Source organism: Giraffa tippelskirchi, chromosome 1 (assembly GCF_054371585.1).
Source record: "Giraffa tippelskirchi isolate mGirTip1 chromosome 1, T2T-mGirTip1v1.2.pri, whole genome shotgun sequence".
Lineage (NCBI taxonomy): Eukaryota > Metazoa > Chordata > Mammalia > Artiodactyla > Giraffidae > Giraffa > Giraffa tippelskirchi.
The window spans coordinates 178,690,072-178,714,881 of NC_137275.1; the positions used below are offsets into that span (position 1 = coordinate 178,690,072).

General features: G+C 49.0%; 1 protein-coding gene and 1 long non-coding RNA gene across 13 annotated transcripts in view; one reads left to right on the plus strand and one right to left on the minus strand.

Annotated features, from left to right (window-relative positions):
- The window catches only part of PAX5 (paired box 5), a 180,523-nt gene that overhangs the window by 40,140 nt on the left and 115,573 nt on the right, over nucleotides 1-24,810 (minus strand). For 9 of the 12 annotated variants that reach the window (XM_081510311.1, XM_081510287.1, XM_081510357.1 and 6 more), the window contains one exon: nucleotides 3,291-3,392. The exons of the other annotated variants lie outside the window; for them this stretch is intronic. In XM_081510311.1, coding sequence (XP_081366437.1) covers nucleotides 3,291-3,392 — 102 coding nt within the window. The remainder of the gene's footprint in view (nucleotides 1-3,290; nucleotides 3,393-24,810) is intronic. 12 annotated transcript variants of the gene reach the window in all.
- On the plus strand, nucleotides 13,180-20,012 carry LOC145513591 (uncharacterized). Its single transcript, XR_014059544.1, has 2 exons — nucleotides 13,180-16,312; nucleotides 16,717-20,012. It is a non-coding gene; the product is annotated as an uncharacterized LOC145513591 (long non-coding RNA).

Below are 24,810 nucleotides of genomic sequence, written 5' to 3' on the forward strand. Positions count from 1 at the left end.
GAACACATCCTAAAATCAGAGAGGGTGGACAACCCCGAAAGCAGAACCAAATTTGAAATAAACAGGAGTCTAAGCCACCAAGACCGTGGTTCGTACGGAAAAACATACTATTTTTCCAGGCCCCAAAATTCAACTGCCCAAGTGTACCCCAGACATAATCCCTTTTCAGTGTATTCTAAAAGAAAACTTCATCTATGGAAGTCTCTCTTGTAATGGAAGAGGTGGCAGCCAAACGTTTCCCAGACCCTATGCTGTGCTGTGCTAAGTCGCTTAGTCGTGTCTGACTCTTTGGACTATAGCCCGCCAGGGCTGACTCTTTGGACTATAGCCCGACCCTATGGACTATAGCCCGCCAGGCTCCTCTGTCCGTGGGGATTCTCCAGGCAAGAATACTGGAGTGGGTTGCCATGCCTTCCTCTAGGGGATCTTCCCAACCCAGGGATCGAGCCCAGGTCTCCCACATTACAGATGGATTCTTTATTATTTGAGCCACCAGCGAAGCCCTTCTCAGAACCTGCTGCTGCTGCTGCTAAGCCGCTTCAGTCGTGTCCGACTCTGTGCGACCCCATAGACGGCAGCCCACCAGGGTCCACAGTCCCTGGGATTCTCCAGGAAAGAACACTGGAGTGGGTTGCCATTTCCTTCTCCAGTGCATGAAAGGGAAAAGTGAAGGTGAAGTCGCTCAGTTGTGTCCGACTCTTAGCAACCCCATGGACTGTAGACTACCAGGCTCCTCTGTCCACGGGATTTTCCAGGCAAGAGTACTGGAGTGGGCTGCCGTTGCCTTCTCCTTCCCAGAACCTAGGGTAGGAAAAACAGCTCAGAAGATTTCGGTTTCCCTGGGATTCATTTCCAGGCTGGGAGGGAAGACTGTTTCATAAGTGATACTGACTTCAGCCTTCTGGGCTCCAGGACTGTGAGAGAAATTTTCCCACTGTCTTAAGTCACCAAGTTTGTGCTAACTTGTTATAGCAGCCACAAGAAACTCATATGAAGGTCAATATTAATTTTCCCTCTCTTCTGCCTTTAGCCAGTTACTCACATAAAAGGACCTATTCTGTGTTACGGGCTATGAGGGGTGTGGAAGACGAGTAAGGCAGAGAACCCATTGTGCTGAAAGGTGGGCTAGATCTGGGCAGTTCCAGCAAAGACCACGAGTGTGGGCCAGCACTGCCCCGATGAAGCCATCCAAGAATGCGTCTGGAAATCCTGATGGAGACAGAGTCCCAGAGATGTGATGCTGCTGTGGACACTAGGGAACACGAGCTAAGGACCTGCTTGCTAAGCATGGAGTTGCAGTGACACCAGGTCTGGTGCTGAATGAGTGCTGGGGCTGCATTAGAAGAGAAAGCGGGAAGAGAAGGAAAACAGAAGGGAGGGCGGGAGGGTGCAGAGAGAGACGTGGGGCTTCCCTGCCAAAACGCTTGTCTCCCTTCCTCCTTTCCATGCACCCTCCCGCTCTGCAGAGTCCCAGGGGACCACACCACCCAGCCGGCTCCGTGGCTGCCCCTGTCCAGTGGCTGCTGGTAGGTTCCGTTAGGCTGTGCTCTTGTGCAGGCCCGTGGTTCCTGCTGCCACCATTAATGGTACCTGCTGGGGGCTCTGCTGGAACCCCCGGCCGTTTGTATCCCGCGCCTGATAATTAGGATTGGAGGAATCCCAGGGGCTGGAGGGCACACCACTGTCCGGATAAACTTGGGCAAGTTCAGCCGCTGCTCTGAACTCAGCCTCTTTGGAGTTGGCAGCAGGGACTGGCAGGGCCAGCCGAGTTGGCCCCGCTTCGCTCGGCCACATGCCCTCAGGACTGGACCTGGGGCTGCCACCTCCCCCTCTGCCATCACTGCGAAGCATGCTTTGACAGACTGAGGGTGCACAGGATGGCAGAGGACAGGAGTGCTGAACTGGAGGGCAGAAGACCTGGATTCAAGACCTCCCACCTCCAAGCTCTGCAGCAGTTCCCTAACTTTTCTGAGTTTCACTAGCCTCCTTCTGACCCTGGGGACCCTGCCCACCTCACAGGCTGTAACACCGAAGGGCTCCTGGGCAAGCACTTTGCACCTGACAAAGTGATCCACAGCCACGAAGTTACTGGGCAATCCTAACTTGCTGGGAGACAGTGGGGGTGGAGGCAGGCAGGAGGGTGTGTGTCCCGCCACCTGCCTCTCTTGCCCTGAACACGGTGGCTCTGCTGTGACCCCTCCTGGAGGCAGAAAAGGCAAAGCCTTTGCAGGCATGGATCTGGCAGGCCTCCCCGGCGTTGGCAAGGCCCAGGGCAAGAGTACACATGAAGGCCATTTCCCATATGTCTCATATTTAAAAGTCATAAATCAAGCTAACAAACCGTTAAATGAAATATGCTCTGTCCTCCTACCTTGTTAAATAATCTCCGTAATAACCTGGAAGGCCAGGAGCGAATTTAGAATTCTGGGTCTCCTCAGAGCCTGTGCCTGGCCCTGGCTGCATGGGGAAGGCCCACCTGACTCTGATCCACCCGGCTTCCTTCCCCACACCCAGCCTGCTTGTCTTCACCGGCCTCGAACGTGAGTGTGGACACCCAGGCTTCACACTTTCCCACAAAGAGTCAACCCTGGGCCCCAGGGTGTGCACGTCAGTGATATGGGCTGGCAAGAAGCCAGAAGGGGCTTAGGGCTGTTTGGGCAGGCTCCCTGGTGAGCTAGAAAGAGGGGTGTGGGCCCTAGGTGGGCACATCCCCTTGGCCCGCAGACTCCTCAGTCCACAGGTATGGGGACGCTGTCTGCGCCATGAGGGGTGGCTCCAGAGCAGGGGCCCTCCTGTCTGGGCCTCAGGGTGGTTCATGCTGGGTCAGGGTTTCTATTGTGGCTCTGCCTCCTACTTGCTGGGCAGCTCAGGATGCCCCAGCTCCTCTCGCATGGCAACCCACTCCAGTATTCTTGCCTGGAGAATGCCATGGACAGAGGAGCATGGCGGGCTACCATCCAGGCAGTCGCGAAGAGTCCGACACGACTGAAGCGACTGAGCACGCACACAGCCCCTCTCCGACCTTCAGCCAGGTCCCGTGCCCCTCTGCATTCAGGCTCCCTGTGTAGCCAGCGAGGGGTGTCTGAGGGACAGTCAAGGACCCCCCAGTCTCTGATATCTTCCCAGGTGCTGCTGCTGGTTGACAAAGAGGCCAAGAAGGCAGAGCTCAGCCTGATTTTTTCAGGTTCACGCCTCAGAAGCAGAGAGGTCACCGGGACCGTTTGGGGAGGGATGCCCCCCAGGAACCCCAAATGCCTCCTGCTGCAGAGACGCAGACAGCGCAGACTCACCAGGTACCATCCCTGTCAGCGTCGGCGCCGAGTAGCTGCCCTGTCCGGCGGGGGGCACGTGCGGAGGGTACCCGGGGAGGGTCGTGCTCGCCAAATCGCGGCCTGAGGAGTCAAAGCAACAAATCACAGGGTGAGCATCCCCACGGCCAGCTGCTCCTGTCCACAGCTCCCCCGACATCTGCACATTCGTCATGTCTGGATGCTTGACACCAGTGTGCCCCCTGTCTGTGTGCACGTGCGCGCGCACACACACGTACTCACCCACCCCTCCAGCCAGGCTCCACCAGCAGGAAGCAAGAATGGCTCAGTTGGATCCCTGGGAAACCAGAGCTCTGACCACACCCCATGCTCTCTGCTCCCCAAGTAGGGCTTGGACTTCTCCGTCAACGCACCGTTGCTTCTGCTGGGCCTTCTGCACATGGCCCAGCACCACCATCCTCCAAGACCAGCTCACCCATCTCCACAGCCGCCCACAGTGGGCAGGGCTCTGCCTGCCTCAGACCCAAATCTGGTCCTTCCTGACTTTTTCCTCTTTGGACCAAGATCTTGTCATTCATTCAGTGATGGTGCAGGAAGCACCTCCTGACACCAGACACTGTTCTGGGACATGGAGGTTAAGACTTCGGCCGTTGAGGGCAGACATCCAATAGGCATGTGTTCCCCTCATCGCAGGCTGCCAGCTCCCAGAGGGCAGGGGTGACACCTCATTCAACACCCAGAAAACCTGCCTCCACCACAGGGCTCGGCACCTAGTAGGTCTCCGTGAATAAACGCGTGAGTGAATGGTCTGGGTTCTAGGCCAAGTGGAAGAAAACCCCAAAGCAGTAGAACTCTGAAAGGGCCCTGAGGTTTGGCGCTCAGGGAAAGAGCAGGCCTATAGCTCTCCAAACATTGATGAGCACACGTATGTACTAAGGTGCTCACGCACAAGGGCAACAATCCAGACCCCTGAAGATGGGACTGTTCAGTGGTTACCTGTTGAGCTCTGAGGACGAGACCCCACCCTGGGGGGAGGAATTGGCAATTGCCCCTAAAAGAAAGGGATGCCCCTGCCATCAGACTATGAGATGTGTAGAGACAGCCCAGGCTGGGGCTGTTCTAACGGGTTGGCTTCCCTACCGGAAGGTGCTCCGGGTGGAGCACCCACCCAGCCCTGGGCCCAGGCTCACACCCCTGGTGACAACAAACCACAAAGGCTTATGGAGAAACTGTAAACACCAGGCTCTGTTTTCAGTCTTCTAAATCATTAACTCATTTAACCCTCAACAACACTATGAGGTAAGGTACTGATACTTTCCCCACTTTATAGGATAATGAAACAGAAAGGTCAAGTAATTTGTCCAAGGTTGCACAGTAAGGATTTGAAGCCAAGAAATCCAGTGGCAAAGACCATGGGTTTAGTCACTTTATTCTACTGCCTTAGTACATGTGTCTGGCTGGGCTTCTGTCCACCCGTTTCTCAGCTGGGACAGTAGGCTGAGCCCTGCCTTTAGGCCACGCTGTCACCAGCCTTACTCCATCACGCAGAAAGAAATTCAGCTACACAGGTTTTGTAATATATGTGTTGGAACAAAAGCAAGGACCACAGTGGAGGAGGGAAGCTAGATCTGACTCCTGGAAGATAGGAGGCTGCCTGCTATACGGCGGTTCCTGGGGCCAAGCCCCAGGAGGTCTATACCCCACCCATCTGCCTGAGATAGATAAGAGGGTCCTGAGAAGGGAAGGGATTTGCCCACGACACTCTCCTCATTTCAGTCAAGGCTGGGACTGGAATCCAGCTCTTCTATTTCCTGGGCTTTGGTTCTTTCTTCATCAGGGGTTGTCCTTTCAGTCACATCTGAACCTCAACAGTTTCTGCCGCTGTTACATATGCTTTAAACCCTGATCCCCAAAGCGGAAATGCAGTGCCTTGCCAAGGCACTCAGCTCAAGAAGCTAGATAAAAAAGCAATAAAATGAACCTAGGGAAAGGAGGAGAAAAGAATTGATAAAGAAAATCAGAAAATAATGAATTAGGAACCAGAAAAGCAGACACAATAATAAAAACACAAAATAATAAATAATAAATACAGCCAAGAGTTGTTATTTGAAAAGACCAATGAGAGAGATAAACAAAGGACAAGACTCAAAAAAGAAGGTACAAATATCAAGATAAGGAATGAGAAGATACAGCCAGAGATATGGGAAAGATGACATTTAAAAACATAGAAATATGCATGGATGCTCTATGCTACCAAACGTGAAAATCTCGTCAAAAGGCACAATTTTCTAGGAAAATATGAATTACCAAAATTAACTCAAGAAGAGGTAGAAAATATTAACAGCCCAATCATATCAGAAAAGGTTGTTTAAAGTTATTTTTTAAAATAAGGTGCCTTGTCCATGTAGTTTTTGGAGCATTTGTTTTTGTCTCTGGAAAGTTCTTTTAAAACTTCAAGGAACACACACTTCTACTATTAAGCTGATCCAGGATACATAAAGCTAAGAAAATGTTCATTTTGCCCAGGTGGCAAAATCTTGATATAAAAATTTAACAGAGTCACTCAAAAAATGAAAATAAATGGTTGGTCTCACAATTTATTAATATGCAGGCAACAAAATCTACTATCTCATTAATAGAGCAATATAGAGATAGAATAGTACACCATGACCAAGTTAGCTTTATTCCAGGTATGCAAGCTTGCTTCAATATTAAAACATTGGTTGGGAATTCACATTAATATGTCAAAAATTCACATTAATATATTCAAATTAATATATTTGATATGATTATATCAAAAGCTGTGGAAAAGGCATTGGCTAAAATTAAAGAACACTTATGGCTCAATAATAAAAAGACAAACAACCCAGTGTAAAAATGATCAAAGGACTTGAAAACACATTTGTCTAAAAAAGATATAAAAAAATGGCCAAATCCCTATCAGGGAAATGCAAATCGAAACCACAGTGAAATACCACATCACACCCACTAGGATGTCTATAATAAAAAAGACAGGTTATGACAGTGTTAGAAAAGATGTGGAAAATTGGAACCCTTATACACTGTTGGGAATATAAAATGGTGCAGCCACTTTAGGAAAGTCTAGAAGCTTCTCAAAAAGTTAAGCATAGCATTACAGTGTCTCCCAAGAGAAATGAAAACATGTGTCCACTCAAAATGTGTACATGTTGCTTCAAGAAACATTATTCATAATAGCCAAAAGAGTAGCTGCTGCTGCTAACTCACTTCAGTCGTGTCTTACTCTGTGTGACCTCACAGACGGCAGCCCACCAGGCTCCTCTGTCCCTGGGATTCACCAGGCAAGAACACTGGAGTGGGTTGCCATTTCCTTCTCCAATGCATGAAAGTGAAAAGTGAAAGTGAAGTCGCTCAGTCGTGTCCGACTCTTCGCGACCCCATGGACTGCAGCCCACCAGGCTCCTCCGTCCATGGGATTCTCCAGGCAAAAGTACTGGAGTGGATTGCCATTGCCTTCTCCAATATCCATCAACTGATGAATGGATACCAAAAATGGTGTATATTCATACAACATAATACTTAGCAATAAAAAGGAATGAAGTACTGATATACACTACAACATGGATGAACTTGAAAGAAGACCATCACAAAAGACTATATATTGTATGATTCTATTAATATAAAATGTACAGAATAGGCAAATCTATAAAGACTAAAAGTAGATTAGTGGTTGCCTTAGGCTGGGAGTGGGGAATAGGGGGAAAGAGAGTAACTGCTAACGGATATGAGGTTTTTCTGGGGGGATAATGCAATGTTCTAAAATTGGTCATGGTAATGGTCGCATGACTTCGTGAATGTCCTAAAAACCATTGAATTGTATACCTTATATGGATGAATTTTATGGTATATGAATTATATCTCAGTAGTACTGTTATGTTTTATTATTGCCATCTATCATCACCATCATCTTGAAAAAGAAAAAGTCACCTGACACCAAAAATGTAGGAAGGACACAATATTAAACTGTTTCTTAAACCAAATAAATTTGTCTTTATGGAAAAAATAAACAACAAAAGAAAAGATTAATAAATTGAATTCAGTTCAGTTCAGTTCAGTTCATTCGCTCAGTCGTGTCCGACTCTTTGCGACCCCATGAATCACAGCATGCCAGGCCTCCCTGTCCATCACCAACTCCCAATAAAATAGACCAAAAACCTCTTGCCTGGTAAAAAACAATATGTGTGTGCCAAGTTGCTTCAGTCATGTCCAACTCTTTGTGACCCTATGGGTGTGGCCCACCAGACTCCTCTGTCCATGGGATTCTCCAGGCAAGAATACTGGAGTGGGTTGCCATGCCCTCCTCCAGGGGACCTTCCCAACCCAGGGACTGAACCCATGTCTCCTGCAGCTACCTGCATTGCAGGCAGAATCTTTACCACTGAGCCACCAGGGAAGCCAAGAAAACAATATAAGCAAAGTCAAATGACAAATGGTGGACTGGAGGAAATTATCTGCATCATATACCATAGATACATGGCTACTATCCCTATATATCAAAAACTCATAAGAATCAAAGGGAAGAGACCAAAAACCTCATAGAACAATGGGAAAAACTTGGGAACACAAAACTGTTATTTGTTGGGTGACTGGTCGACCAACAGAACAACAGCTTCCTTTGAGGTTCCTATGAGCCAGGCTCTGGGCCAGTACTTTACTGGGCTTATCTCAGTCAACAACCCCAGAAGGTGGGTGCTGTTATCATCCCCCCCATTCTACAGATGAAGAGATGAAGGCTCCAAGCAGCTGATGTATGTGCTCAAGGTCGTACAGCTGATGATCATGATAGCTAACATTTTTGCAGCATTTACTGTATTTTAGGCCTTGTTCTAACACCAGGCAGAGTTCTGAACACTGTTCACTGTGTTTTATAGATTTTAACTCATTTAATCCTCACTCTATAGGTCCAATAATATTATCCCCATTTTACAAATGTGGCACTAAAACACAAGAGGTTAGGCACCTTCCCAGGGTCTCACAGCTAGTGAGAGAGGCATGGCCAAACCCAAGCATTCTGGCACCAGATCCCTTACAGCCCCCCAATACACGGGTCACCTGTTCTTTCCCCATCCCTAAACTGGGGGTCCCCAGATTGCAAGAGCTGCTCCCACCCTCCCTCCCCTGCACTGGCAGGGAACACAGTAGGTGCTTAAAAAATATCCGCCAAGGTGAAAATTAATCAAAAGACATTGGTTCTACCATCTGAAAGGAACTTTGGTTCCCATCTCACCAACATCTCAGAAAGCCCTTCACCGTGAAAGCCACAAGATAACCAGGCCTCATTTATCTGTTTTTTGCTTGGATGCAACTTTTTCTTTTTCATATACAGCCCATTTCTACGTAGGCTCTCTCTACATACACTAATGGGGGGAAATATGAATCCAATTAACTTCAAATTTAGCTCATAATGAACTTATCTCATTTTGCTACCAGCTCCATTCTCATCGTGTGGCAGTAATTAACCACTGGGGGTTGTCACTCCCAGACACATGACATGGAGATCCTCCCAGCCCCTCACTTCAAACCCTTACAGAATTCATTACCCTGACAGTATGCAAACCCTTCACTTTGAATACCACAGGGCACCAACCAAACTCCCCCTCTATCTGCCCGAATGTGAGTGTGAGCCAGAAGAAGAAAGTGAGCCACTGAGAAGCCATGAGTTATTGTGAATGAGATGGGAGCAAGAGGCTGGTGATGGCTCCATGGCCAGAGAGGGTCTGGCTGCCTAGACAGCCCTGGGTTGGAGGTTCTCCCCAAAGGCGGGGAGTCTCCCCCACAAAGTCCAAGCTCTAAGGAACATGGCAGAGCTGGCCAGGGACAGTTAAGTCCTTTGCAAACTGGAGATCATATCCACCGGGGACTCTTAATGCCCAGGAAGTCTGAACACCCCAGGCAGAGGCAATGGTGACTTGTGTGACCTTAGGTAAGTTCGACCACCTCTCTGGGTCTTCGTTTTCCTATCAGAACACTCAAGCAGTGGGAACAGATAGCCTCTGTGATTTTTTCTGCTTTAACATTCTACAGCTCAGAGGCCTCATTTTATCCCTGTGTTGATGGAAATGGAGGCTGGCACCAGCGGCTATAGAGATGCCCACCTCGCCTCAGCACTCCTGCCCACAGTGTCAGGCACCTTGGAGCCCCTGGATTAAATCCTAGTGAAAGGAAGGTAAACACCAGTCTTCTTTTCCTGTCTTCAGGAAAAGAACTTATGGCAGGAGATGAGGGCTGTCAACCTGTACTTTGTTGCCAAGGCCCCGTCATCAACTGCTCCCACGGGCAACCAGGCACCTGGCTTGGAGAACAGCTTCTGCTCAGTGGTGGCTAGTTTTCAGAAGTTGGAACTCTGGATTCATTTCATTTGGGAATCTCCTGTCTATGTGAATGTTGACTCAACTCCAGTGTGTAAAATATACACTGAGGGCCAAAGAAAATGTATCCAAAGACCACGTTTAGCTCCCATGGCCAATTTTCAACCTTTCTCATTCTCAAAGCTCTCAAGTCCTATCTGAATCATCCCATACCACCACTCCACCAGTTTCATCACCTGCCAGGCCTTTTAAGGACAAGAGCTCAGCCTGGGTGTCCAGGTAATTACCAAAGAGGTAGCCACCCGGCAGGGCAGAACGGGTCAGGGGATAGAGGGAAGGTCCTGCAGGAGGTGGCTCCTGAGACCTGCTGCATGACCACAACCAGCTCCCTGGGGCCATCTGAACCTCCTGCCATCTTGTTTCATGGGTGACAGCCCCAGCCTCCCAGCCACGATGGCTTCCCAGACACCCCTCCTCCCTCAAGCCCAGTCAGTTCCCAAGCCCCTCCTGACTCTCCATTGCCCTCTCCTCCCTGGCCCGACCTGCCCAGGTCAGACTGTTCTTCCCTTTGCTCTGTTTTCTAGCAACCTCATCTCAGTCCTCTGCCCTGTTCCTGCCACACCCTCTGTGGCCGTTTCTTCCAGAGCCCTGGCATCCAGCCCCCGATCCCTTTGGCTCACACTGAAGGACAACTTGGAATCACACAGAAACTCAGTGAGGGCTGAACCCAGTGAGGGCTCTGAAGCTAACACTTCCAATTCTGTCTTGGTTCAATAATTTAACCAGAACTGCAGACACTTCCATTTCTATGACATTTTCTCAGAAAGCTCTTCCTCAGAGTCATAGAACCATGAGAAACCCTTTTGCATGTTAAGAAACATTATTAAAACTTTAAAAGAAAAGGTCATAAAGGTGGGAATCATAGCCTTTTCACGTCATGGGGCACTGTTAACTGTCATACCCAGGGATCATACCTCTAAGAGAATGTACCTGTGTTTGATGATTCTTTACTACTTGATTAGAGCCCAGAAATGGGGAAGTTACACGTGAATGTGTAGATTTCTCTCAAGTAGAAAAGACAACTCCAAAGGTTTGGGTTTATTGCCCCGCAGGACATAAACCAATTCTGTATCTAATCTAGCAATTTTATTCCAACATTTTTAAAAAATGCCTTTCTACATGGACGATATAAACGCTATTCCTCAAATGTTCTTGGAACCACTTTTATCTTTTTATAGGTTCACTCATTAATTTATGAGTTGAATAAAATCTTCACATGTGCTCATTCTATATTTGTACATGAGTTATGTTCTTAATTCTTTAAAAATTTACACTTTCTCGCTCGTTATAGGAAAAAGTCAACCAACCCTGAGTAAGATGAATTGAAGGTTTTTAACCAACACCAAAGCAGGTGACAGTAAACAATTACTACCTTAGGGGAGGGAGAGAGGAGCAAACCAACAGCCAGGATCTGGAAAGGGGATTAATCCTGCTACGCAAACCCTGGTGTGTGCCTATATGTGGGCATCCACCACCAGGTACCTTTGTTCCAGCTGATGTTTGAAACATGTGACAGTTTGAATGGGGGTTGCTCCCTGCTCTGGAGTCTCCCTTTGTTCGCACCTGCCACAGGCAAAGGATGTGTGGGCAGGGAGTGCAGATAGGGAGCATTTAACCTAGAGGGGGAAAGGCTGCCATGAGGCAGCACACAGCACACAGCATGTGTCCTAAGTCACTTCAGTCGTGTCCCACACAGAGTGGACAGGCTAATTGCAGATGGGTCCATCCAGTCATTAAGGCAGAGCTGGCCATCTCCTAATGACAGGTTTATTAGCCATTAGTTTAGGTGGTGCTATTTACTGAGAACTAATAACCCTCAATTTCTTTTCCCCAAATTACTGAATCCTCACTTTCAACGATTTCTGACTGACCCTCCTCTCATTGCTGAGGCTAAAGATCTAATCTGGATTTGTGAGCAGGAAGACAACTCTTGAGAATTCATTCATCAGGGCTCTGTTTACTTCACAGCTTCAACCCTCCCCCTTCTTTCATTCCAACAGCCTCTGTCTACTGCCCTGGAATCACTGGGAACTTCCGGACTCCAAGGACTGTGTTTTAATTGCAAGGGAATGTTTGAATTTCATCTGCCTGGCATTTTAGAGCAGACACTGGGGCTCAGTCAATATTTCCATGCACATTTATGACATGATCTTCCTCCACTAGCAACTGTTGATCCAATGTAATAAACTTACAAAGGCAGGGTTCTAATGAGCAAAGCTGCAGAGCGGATCTGCCATGCTCATGGCTCTGGGCATCCCTGCCAGGACAGGCACTGCTCCAGGGACAGATGGAAGCCATTATTTACAGCAGAAGCATGGCGAGGGCCACTGTGGGCAAGCTCAGGTCTTCACTCACTCATTTGTTCACTCATTCATTCATGTATTATCTGATCCCTATTGAGTTCTAGCACCAGAGGACCTGGGGGTGACAATAATGATAATAATACCCACAACAATAACAGTGATTGCTTATTCAGCTCTTACCAAGTGCTGGGCACCATTCAAAGTGTTTATATGCATTATCTCATTTAAGTGTCACAGCCACTCGGGGAGATACAAACCTCCAGATAAGATGGTGGTGTTTGGAGGCAAACTGAGGCCATCTAATGCCAGTCTATGCCTTTACCACCCCTGTCCCTGCACTATTCTGCTTCATTAGATGAATTGCAAAACATAAAACACACCTCCTTTTTGACCTGCAATTCTTCTTCTAGGACTTTACCTATGGAAATACACAGAAAAGTACACCAAGATTCACATTTACTGGGAAGGGAGGGACAGAGACAATCCAAGGGCTTCCCTTGTAGCTCAGCTGGTAAAGAATCTACCTGTAGTGCAGGAGACCTGGATTCGATCCCTGGGTTGGGAAGATCCCCTGGAGAAGGAAATGGCAACCCACTCCAGTATCCTTGCCTGGAAAATCTCATGGACAGAGGAGCCTGGTGGGCTGCAATCCATGGGGTCGCAAAGAGTCGGGGACGACTGAGTGAATAACACTTACTTACACTTAATAAAAAATAGATAAATCTATCTGTTGACAGACACATAAAAATGTTACTGAAAGTATACATAAGACATGGTTAATTTTGGGGTGAGGATTATGGATGCGAGGGCTGAGGTTGGGGAAAGGAGAACTATTTTTCATTTTATATTTTTCTGTATGGTTTGAATATTTAACCACATGCATGTATTACTTTTTGTTCAAAATTAACTTTTTGATTTAAAATTAACGTTTTCTTAAGAACCAGACACTGTCTGTGCCCCAAGGGGCCCACTGAGAGCCTTGAAGGGGAGGTAATAATGAATCTAAGATGCAGGAAATGCATAACTCCCCCCACCCCAACCCCTGCTCCCACCTCAGCAGCTCCTGGGCCAGAGCTGTCATGGAGGGCACTCCCTGCTTTCAAAGACAGCATTATGATGCCAGGAGCACGTTGGCCAAGTCACACAGCCACAGCTTATGATCACTCCAGCCCTCCCCCAAGCCAGCACTCAGCCTTGCTCAGAAAGGAAATCCAGTGATGTCCTGCCCACCCGAAACGTGCCATCAGGCAACCTCAGCCCTGACAATCTGGCTGTAAGTAGCCAAAAGGTAGGCCCAAAGCCTGTCTCTAGAGCCCCCGGGGCACCAGGTCTGGCAGGCCATGTCCTCACTGGCACACAGTTCCAATGAGCTCAGTGGTCTGGCTTCCCAGCCACCAGCAGATTGAAAACAGCAAAATAAAAAGGGGGAGAGAGACTTCCGGAGCCAGGCAAACTGATGTTAGAAGAAGTGACAGGTGACAAGTGAGCAGCAAGGATGGAGACAGGAAAACAATATAATCCAACATAAGAAGCCCAGACTTCAACAGTCTGGGGTGCCTGGTGGAGGGCAAGCCGCCTGCTTACAGACCTCCAGAGGCTTTGCCTTTGCAGCCGGAGAGGTTCAGCGATGTGGGTTCAGAGACGAACCTGGGTGCTGTCACTGGAGGAGGGTGAACTTCTGTCTCTCCAGCATGATTATCTGCATCTCTTATCTGAGAAGCCCATATGACAAACCAGTGCTTTGAAAGTCAGCTTGGGACCTATATAATCATAGGTAGCAGATGGAGAAAAGCCCAATTGTCCATCTCAGTCCAGGATGGGTCCTTGGAGAACACTGGTATGGTGCATGGCAACGGAGAAGAACACCAGGAGATTGGATTGCTGATGGAAACCCGCCATACTTCCACTCCTGGTTATGGTGCGCGCCCACCCAAGCTGGCTGGAGAATATTGAAAATGTAATCTTGCCTCCCAGTGTGTCAGAACCATGGTGTCCCATGGATGGACTGAAACTTGGAAGTTTCCCAGTCTCCCCCCAACTCAAGGCTGACAGTATTCTCATCACGTTTGCCCACTTCCAGGCTGCTAAGGCAGAAGATACTTCCCCAATATAATGGTTGGGAATGTCTTGCTTCTCAAGAATTGGTTTACACATAAATTATATGATTCCTAAATAGAAAGTGGAATGGGTTAAGGAACACACAGAAAGCATAGAGTTCCCTTGAGGTGACCTTCCAGACTAGGGGATATTACATCTTTGTAAAAGGGTGCAGTGTGGCATGGTAGTTCGGGACACCACTGGGTGTACTCGCCAAGTGGGTAAATTCACATACGATGGTTGGAGCTCTGTTGAGCTCTATTTGCCAAGTTCTCTTCTACGTGTTTTATGCCTTGTCTCATTTAATCATCAAAATAATCCTACATTGTAGAAATTATTATTAATGCTGTTGTTGACATTGAGAGGATGAACCTAGAGGTTAAGTGCACTGGCTCTGGGAGCAGACTACTGGATTCAAATCCCAGCTCTGCTCCTTATTAGTTCTTTTGTAACCTTGGGCAAGATTCCACTTGAGTTTGCTCGTCTATAAAATGGGGCTAATGGTAACACCACCTCCTAAGACTGTTTAAAAGAACTAAAGAGTTAGTATAGGTGAGGCCCTTAGAAAGGTGCCCAGCCCATACATGTGTTCCCAGCCAAGATTGTTATTCCCTCCAATATTTAGAGGCAGCCACTGAAGCTGAGAGAGGTTAAGTAACTGGCCCAAGGTTGCACAGGCAGAAAATGGTCCAGGAAGGGGCTGTGGAGTCAGGATTAGAAACCAGGCAACCTGTGCTCTTAACCACCAAGTACCAAATCTAGGATGGGTTTGAAATATAGTCAAGGATGGTGGGAGGCACCTACTGGACCTCTCCAGCTAAAGGGTGAGGTCAGGGCTAGAGGACCGAGTGGGAAGGCCCTGGACTGGATGTCGGAATGCCCTTCCACTTCCTTACAGGGACTTCAGGCAGGTCCTCCCCTGTCTGAACATTCTCATCTGTGAACCCAGAGTTTCCCTCCCAGGTCATCCACCTGGAGGAGCTTAGACAATGGTAGAGAAGTGAGGAAGATGTATTACCGGGTTCTCAGGCTCCTTCCACATCTGGCTGACAGCCCATTTATTTCAAGAAATAGTCAGTAGGTACATGTTATAGCCAGAAAAGCCTTCAATCAGCTTCTGATCTACTGTGAAGGGATCGAGGCCAGTCACAAACCCTAAACAAGTGCCTTGGTCCATCCCCTTCTGGTCTGGAAGGTAACAGCCTGGAGGATGTCCTGAGATCCGGGCCCAGAAACAACAGAGCCCAACCAGATGACGCCCCCTCCCTCCAATCGTTTCCTCCAAAACACACAGCGAGGCTGAGATTAGAAATCGCCGCGGATGAGGCCCACTCAAGAGGAGGCAGAGCAGGTGCGCTGCTTGCCGAGGAAAACCAAGCCCACCCCACAGAGGCACCTCCCAGGGTGCAAGGCAAATTAATGTGCTGCAGAGAACATGCATTAAATCGTGCCGCTGGGGCCGCGGGCTGCTGACATGCCAGCCCATCCCTCCCGGCCCTCCCCTCCCAGAGAAAGGCCAAGTCAGGTGCCAGGGCCTCTGAGAAGCACAGCGTAGCTCTGACTCTTATTTGTAAGCCTCTGCCAGTTCTGGTATCGCCCATGCCCCGCCCCTCTCCTGGGCCATCAGGATCACAGAAGGGAGACTGCAACACAGGAGGGGCCCTACAGAGCAGGAGCATCATGAGGGGACAAATGCCAAGAGCCAGCAGAGCCTGAATTCAGTTTGACAGTCAGTCACCATCTCAATGCCCACAGCTGGGCAAACCGGCTCAGAGAGGCTCAGAGTCCTGCCCAAGGTCCCACAGGTAGCAAACGGCAGACCCGAGACTCAGTTCCTGCAGTCACAGTGAAGGCTTCCTGGAGGCAGCAGCCATGAAACTCAGCCTTAGTGGGTAGGGTTCCTCCAGGGACACTGGGAGCAGGGCTCAGGCTGAGCCAGGGCAGGGTGGGCAGTACCGGTGGGTCCCATCACCATGAATGAGCCTCGAGGGGCAGTGTGCTTGAGACTGGTATGAGTTTCCTCAGGAACTGGCAGAAGTTGAGGTAAGGTGGGTGGGCAGCTGGGGTGTAAGGAGGGAGAGCCAGGGTCTCAGAGGTGGGATTAAGAGCCAGGCTGAGGAGAGAACACACGAGTTCTGTGCGTAGCCTTCATACAGTCTCAAAGGCCACTTTGGAACTTTGGGGAGCATCAGCATTGGGGAGCACCAGCATCCAAAGGACATGAAAGGTCGACCAGGTAGGGGTTCCAGCCATGTTTCCTGGGGCTTCCTGGGGCACTGGGGGCCTCTGGGATGGCCACCCCCTCAACCACTGAACCTCAATTCTGACTATCTTCCCAGGAAGATCTTATCTGAGCAAAAATTTTCTTGACACAAACTAAAACTAAAACTAAAACTTAACAATTGTTGGAAAATCACTAATGGCAAGTAAATGAAAAAGTCCCTTTGAAGGTGAGGCCCAGAGCTCCATGCACAGTCAGGCCTGGGCCCTACAACCCCTCAGCTCCGTGGTCCAAACAGGGGTAGGCACTGGTGACCAAGTCCATCTGGATCTAAACTTGCCATGCAAGTGTGCACGTGCATATGTGTGTGTGTGTGTGTGTATGTATGTGATTTTTGTCACATCTTTGTATTTATTGAGCCTGTCAGACAGGACCAGGTAGGGGAACACAAATAAGAATCAGACTTCCCAGAATTTGCCACTGGCTTCTCTCTGCGCTAACAACAAATGATTGCACCTCCGTGAGCCTCACTTTCCAAATCTGCAGAATGGGGATGTTACCCTTTGCCCTGTCCACCAGGATTCCTAGGCTTTGAGAATGGAGGAAGGAGAAATGAAGGAAACAAGAATGAGAAGGAGGAAAAGTCTAGATTTCTGGTGAAAAAAATGGAAACATTCAAATATGCAACCCAACGTGGCACCAGCTTGAGTTTTAAAGTCCTGTGGGTTGGTGCACGCCACCCCTGCCAACCCAGCACTCTTCATGTAGTCTCAGCTGGTTCCCTAATTTCTGCCATTCAGGTTCCTTGTCTACAAAACGGATATAACACCCATTTCACAGAGCTGTTTGAGGTCTCAACCAGGTCACTGGGGAGCCTGGACTTAGGACCAGAATGTGGTCAAAGGCTTCCTGTCTTCCTCCTGCCCAGGCCCCAGGTCCCCAGGCTCCCCTTCCCATCACAAGCTCCTTCTGCTCCAGCCGTCCCCACCAAAATGAACCTCACTGGGCAGGAGGACTCAGAGAATTAAAACGCGCAATCAAACAGCTTCTTGATGGGAAATGCTTTAGAAATTTTCGGCTCCATTTACTTCTCAATCTAATTTTGTCCTCGGATGCACATTATGTGCAAGATGGGATCTCATGTGGTTTGCCTGCGCTCCGCACACCAGCAGGAGGCAGCCCACGTCTCAACTGCTGCACACGTCTTTCCACCGTCGTGAGTGGCATAATGAGGGCACCCCTGGGCAAGAAGGCCCATCCTGGGCGTCCTGGCACCCACAGTCCAGCCTCTCCCACCAGTGCCCCTGCGTGGGCTTTAGAGGAGACATCACCAAGTCACAGCTCCTCCACATCCACAGCCAGTTCAGGCCCCAGTATGGACTCCAGTCATCACCCACCCCTCAACTGTCTCCCTGCCTGGCTCTGCTTCCTCCCGTATCCCAGCCCCTCTGCAGACAGACCCTGCACCCCCCATTCCCACCACCTTGGGATCAAGTCCAGACTCCTTGCTGCCCTCCATTCCTGCTAAAGTAGTGGCATCCCCGGCCCCCACTCCAACTCCAGCCCCAAATAGCTTGCTTCCCCCCAACTCGCCTCCAAACCTCAGCACATGTTGCTGCTATGCCTTGGCAGCTCTGGGCAAACTCCACCAACGTCACCTCCTGTGGAAAACCTCCTCAGATCCTTGCCCTGCCCATCCGTTAGTCCTCTCAGAACCCCTGTGCCTGCTCCATGCTATAGCACTCATCAACCTGCCCAGGATGGCTGTCTGCAGAAGACACAAGACTGAACCCTTCTAGGGCAGGAACATTGTCCCATTCATTCATGTCTTCCTACAAAGGTGGTACAGTGCTTAGTGGGGGCAAAGAAAAGCTTACTGGTCCATTCATTCATTCATTTATTCAGAAAACCTTTCTGGGGAATTTCCTGGTAGCACAGTGGATAAGAACTCACCTGCTACTGGAGAGGATATGGGTTTGGTCCCTGGTCCCAAAAGAAACCACACGCTACAGAGCAACGAAGCCCGAGCACCTAGAGCTTGTACTCGGCAACAGGATATGCCACTGCGCAAAGCAACGAAATCTCAAAGCAGCCAAAAATAAAGAAATAATAAAATCTTTCCAAGTCTTTATTCTAGGCCCAGCTCTGTGTCAGGTTCTGGGGAATTTTTGCCCTTAAGAAAAGGAGGCTTTGAGACCAATGGGTGATAATTTTCCATCATCCTCACTGGAGAAAAGCCACCGGCAAAGCTCAGAGTTAACAAGTTCTATGAAAGAGAAGTGCCACCTGCTACCTCCCAGGACTCCTTAGGGCTGGGACCGGACCACTGGGTCCTCACTTCTTCCCTCCCTGCTACTCTTCAGTCCAGTTACTCAGCAAAAGTCATCAACTCCTGAAGAAACAGCCCAACCCCACCCCCAGGCTCCAGGTCCCACTGCTGCCTCTCACTAGGGCGTTTCTGGACTCCATACAGCCATTTTCCTCTCACTTCAGGGGGTTTCTGGCCTATGTGCAGATGTCTCTGGGTCTGAATTTAATGATGCCTCAAATCCTATGGAAGGGGTTGACTGCAGTCAATAAATGACCTAAAGAACGAGACCCTCCTAACTCCAAAGCCATGGTGCTCTCAGTCCTGCTGGCTTGGATCTCTTCTCTCACTCCCTAATTCTTCAAACATCTTGTCTACCTGACACCAAGAACACCCTTCTTTTGTTTTGAGAATTTTCCACCTTAAGAGTTTAGTGTCCTCATAGCAGAAGTTAGAAGCTTGATCTCCCAGCCTCCCTTGCAGCTCAAGTGCAGATGCCATCTTGGCTCCATCAAGCAGACATGCATGTGAGTCATTAATTCAGAGGCAAGTGACACAAAGAAATAGGTGCCTGTGGAGATAAAGGTCCTATGGTGATGTCTGGTGTCCAGGGACAGCAGCATGAGCTGAGAGTTTGTGTCCACAGGCCAGGGGGTGGCGTTGCCACAGAACCAGTTATGCGGCATTTCAAGTGTGGTTCAGATGCTCAGGTGTGGTTCAGATGTGATTCCTGGCTGTGAAGCCTCCAAGCCTGGTTCTGTGGGCCTCCTGAGAATCCTAACGTCTTTTCTACTTAAGCAGCCAGAGAGAATTCTGTTGTTCCCACCTCAGTTATGGTTGTTCCAAGCTCCAGGATGGAGAGCATTCGTGGTCTGCTTTGTCCTCCACCAATCACCTTTCCCTAGACTTCTCCATGACTTCTTCTCCCCAGCCATCATTGTTCTCCAGTTTCTTCCTAGAGCTCTGCTGCTCTCAAGACTTTGTGTCTATGCATCTTTACCAGGTGGATCCACCTCCACCGTGCCCATGACTTCCAAATTGGTATTCCCAGCCCTGATGCCTCCTTCATCACCTTCTGGATGTTCCCACTTGAGCATTCTTGGGGGACCACAAAATATCTAAACCAGCTCTTCTTCCTGTCGTCTTCATCTGACTCCACTGCCCCCAAATTCCTAATGGTGAGGCTCAGTTCCTTCATCCAGGGAGTTGCCCTCTCATCTTCCTGGTGTGGCACAACCTTGGCCAAGTTGCTTCACCTTGCTGAGCTTCAGTTTCCTCTTCTGAAAAATGGGGTTCACGTCTGTCACAACCCCACCCCCAAAGGATGGAAGGAAAATTGGAAAATAACAGCTGCAAAATCAGACAGTGAATTGTAAAATGTGGTCCATAAGTAAAAAGATACTAGCATACTTTTAGGATTTGGTTTCATTGAACAATTTCTTGCTCACCTTAGAGTGATGCTTGCCTGCCATTTCCCCTTCCTCTAGAGTGGGGAGGCCTCTCACTTTCTTCCCTGGACCAGATTACCCTTGGGATTTTTAAACTTACCATCCAGCTGTTCCCATCCCCCCCACCCTCAAAACACAATTGTGACAGTCAAGCAAAGAAAGGGGAGAGGGGGAAAAAAATCCATAAAGGCTCGGCAAAGCAGCGGCCGGTGGAATTCTCCAGCTCCTGACCACCAGTTAGTGACGTCAGGATTTATAACTGTATTAAATGGTGTGACAGGGAGCCTTGATATATCAGTTCCCCCTTCTTCCCAAATCACAGACAATAAAAGCTTTGGCAGTGAAAGTCATTCATCATCATAAAGACCTGAGACATCCCAGTCATCAATTTCACTCACATCCTTAATACACTGGAGGGAACGCAGGAGTTGAGCACCTTCAAAAGGGGGAGGAAAAAACATGAAGGAAGATTGAACAGGAATAATTACAAAGGTCAAAGAAGGGATTCCTCTAGGGGTGGGGGGCATGGGCAGGGCTGGTCCCTGCCGGAGGTGTGCTCAGCCCACAAAGGAGCTGGGCAGCCGCTGGGCGAGCTCCAGGCAGCCCAGAGGCCCAGCCCTTAGATCAGACCCTGGGAGCCCTGCAGTGAGAGACAGCTGACACAGGCTGCAGGACCAGAGGAGGAAGGACAAGGAGCTCGACTTTGGGCTCCGAGGCTCCAGGCTGAGATCTATGGGAGTATCTGACTCCATCACCCTCATTATACAAGCAAGGTTTAGAGATAATAAAACCACAGTTATCTTTTGTAATCTACACCCATATTGGCACAGGTGGCTATTCATGGTAGCTGGGGTCTTGTTTTGGGCAACACCTTTGGAATAACTATCCAGGACTGACACTACTGGTTGTGAAAGATACCGTAACACTTCTGGGCCAGGTGGGAAAGAGACACTGCTCAGAGGTCCTCAGGGCACCCTCTGCCACCCTGCCCCTCCCCTGGACCCTCCAAACACCTCAAATCCAGCATAAGTTTCCAGAGAAGAAGGATTGATAATACCTGCTGTTGTCTGCCCATCCATTCGACAGCCCTTCCCTGAGCACCTACTGTGTGCTGAGGCTGCTGAGGTCTGTCTGGGTACAGGCTGCCCTACAAGGTGCCAGTTGTTGGAAGTGAGTCAGCCCAATGCCTTTCATCCAGATAGCACCCAGGATGGAGACCAGCCATGTCAGTCACAACCCCAGTGCTTGGCCCTGATCGATGCATCAGACTTGCGGCCTGTTTTCTAAACTGGGTCCCGAATTGGACCTCCTTTGGTCACATGGCCTGCCTGCCCCTGACACAGCAGCTTGGTGAGGAGCAGCGTGGCACAGTGGTCAGGTGTGTGACCTCTGGAATCTGACAGTTTGTGTTTGAAATCTAGCACCACTACTCAAGAGATATGTGACCTTGAGTAAACTCCTGTGCTTTTCTATGGCTCAGTTTTTGCATCAGTAAAATAGGGATAATAAAACTTTCTCATGGAGTTGTTTTATAGACAAGACAAGTTGAGGTATGTAAAGTGCTTAGAATAATGCCCATTGCCTAGTGAGTGGGAAGCAAGTACTAGTGGTCATTCCTGCTAGTGACTCTTGACTTAGTGGATCTTATCCAGGATTGAGATCAGCTCTGCGGAAGGAGCTCTTACCTTAGTCTGCACTCCAGATGCCAACCCCTCAAACAGGGCTACATACCACTCTATCCTTGAGGTGGACACGTGACAGAAGGAGCCAATGGGTCTGGAAAGGCAAACACTTCTCTGGATGGGCAAGTTCAGACGGGCAGCAGGTGCCCCTAAGGATTCGTGCCAAAACCAGCCTTACCAAACATTTATAGAAGATGTAAGGGTGGGGGTAGAAGTTCCATAGCCTCTCAGGTAATTAAAATAAAAGCTAATAGAGAGAAATTAGAGAGAGATTTTTTTCTGGGCTGTGAACACTGGCAGATAAAAAGGACTGCAAACCAGCTGAAGCTAATGCATTTGGAGGGAAATAATAATTATAATAATATCTTGCATGCCCCTTTTGTCCATCTTCAAATGCCCCTTTTGCTCCTCAAAGATGTGTATGTGTGTGAATTATGTCAATAACCTTGATTGTAATATAGATGGATAGGGTTTGGAGTGCTCAGTTGCTTCAGTCCTATTCGACTCTTTGCAACCCCATGGTGTAACACACCAGGCTCCTCTGTCCATGGGATTTTCCCGGTAAGAACACTAGAGTGGGTTGTCATGCCCTCCTTCAGGGGGTCTTCCCAGCCCAGGGTTCGAACCAGAGTCTCCTGCGTCTCCTGCATTGCAGATAGATTCTTTACCGCTGAGCCACCAGGGAAGCCCTTGGGGTGATTAGTAACAAATAATCATATTAGACAGCTCATTTGTTCATCCATCCATCTATCCATCCATCCACTCATTCATTCAATAAACACTTCCCAAGTACCTATATTGTTCCATGCTGCATGCTAGACAGAAGACAATCCAGACCCTCACAGTGTAAGGATAAAGATAGGCTGGATACAAAGATCATAAGTCAAAGCACAATGGGATAACAGGTGTGATGATCCAGGGCCCACAGAGGGGATTATCACTCTGCCTGTGGGGCAATTGGGGAGGGCTTTCTGAAGGTGGTGGTGCTTGAGGATGGCTCCCTGGAGACATTCCCTGAAGTCACATAGACAGAGATTGGTAGGCCTGCTGGTTTCTCAGTCCCTCAACAGGTGTCATGAGAGCGATTCATAGGCAAAGCTCTGCACCAGCTCACACTCACCCCCCTGCTGGGACACAGGGCCTGAGCACCCAGCACAGTCAGGTTAAAAGAAGAGGTATAGCTCCTTACAGCTCACATGTGCTTCACTGAAGTCCTGCAAGGAGAGGGGAAGCCAGGACTATAATTCCCATTGGGCAGATGTGAAAACTGAGGCTCAGAGAGAGAAAGCGTGTCCCAAAGTCACCAAGGAGTTATTTATGGAAGAGCTGGTATGAAGATTTGTGATCCTGATCCAAGGCAGCCCATTGTTCTTCCTTTCACAGCAGACTACTGCCACCTCTGGGCAAATGACAGAAGCATCCTAAGCAGAGGAACCAGCAGAAGCAAAGGCTTCGAGTCAGGACTGGGAAGTTGAGTAGGAAGGTGATAAAAAGAAAGGTCTGGATGAAGGGTTCCAATGGGCATGGATGAGGCAGATAGATGGCAGAGGACCAGTCAGATAGAGAAATGAGGATAGGAGAGGTGACACATTCTGTTCTGGAAGGCAGAGTCTAGAACAGAGGGAGGAGCCAAGGGATGTGGGTTCTGGAAATGTCTCATGTGGGGAGAACTTGAATCCTCCGTGTCTCCATCTTCTCCACGAGGGAGTTGTGCTAACAATCTCTAAGGACTCACCACCATCAATATTGCAGTCTCTTGAACCTAGGGCCCTGGGGAGGGCATGATTGTCACAATACTGGGGCAGATGGAGGAGATACAGTGAGGACCAGCCAGTGCTCACAGAGGTGGTGAGGAGAGGTCAGGCAGAAGCATCAAAAGAGGTGCTGATCCCCCTCCCGGGTGATGGTTCTCCCAGGGTACAAGGGGATGTGGAGTCCTCAAGGAGACCTTGATAGTGGGCACTGGGGAGGTGTGGCAGACAGAACCATGGCCCCCCGATGCCTGTGCTGTGCCACCTTACAGAGAAAATGGGCCTTTGCAGGTGTGTAATTAGATCAAGGATTTTGAGATGTGGAGATGATCCTGGATTATTCAGATGAGCTCAATTTAATCACCAAGTACCTATACGGGAAGGCAGGGGGGTCAGAGTCACAGAGAGATGTGACAACAGAAACAGAGGTAAAGAAGACAAGATGATACCCTGCTTGCTTTGAAGACAGAGGAATGGGCCATGAGCCGGACAACATGGGTGGCCTGGAGAAGCTGGAAAAGACAGGGAAATGGGTTCTCCCCTAGAGCCTCTAGAGGGAATGGAGCCCTGCTGACACCTTGATTTTAAGACTTCTGACCCCTAGAGTGTTAAGATAATAAATTTGTGTTGTTTTAAGCTATGATGTTCATGGTAATTTGTTACAGCAGCAATTGAAAACTAATACAGGAGGTCAGTGGAACATCAGTAGAGGGAGCCATCAGGGCTCCTCCATGCTGGACACATCCCACCTCTGGTGAGCTCCTCATCCCCTGGCTGTGGAGGACCCCTAAACCAAGCTCTCTGAACTGAGCTGCTTTCATGAGCTCCAGAGGAGAAGGCAGTGGCAATCCACTCCAGTACTCTGGCCTGGAAAATCCCATGGACGGAGGAGCGTGATAGGCTGCAGTCCAGGGGGTCGTGAAGAGTCGGACACGACTGAGAGACTTCACTTTCACTTTTCACTTTATGCATTGGAGAAGGAAATGGCAACCCACTCCAGTGTTCTTGCCTGGAGAATCCCAGGGATGGGGGACCCTGGTGGGCTGCCGTCTATGGGGTCGCACAGAGTCAGACACGACTAAAGCGACTTAGCAGCAGCAGCAGCAGCATGAGCTCCAGATTTTTAAAAAACAACACTTACTTAGTAGTTATGTTCCAGGCAGAGTTTTAAGTGCTTCTGAAATATTAACTCATTTAATCCATGTAACAAGTTCCTATTCCCATTTTATAGATGAGCAAACTGAGGCATGCTCAGTTGCAACTGAGGTCACCAACTCATAAGTGGGAGAAGAGCTGATATCTGAAGATAGGTAGTCTAGCTCCA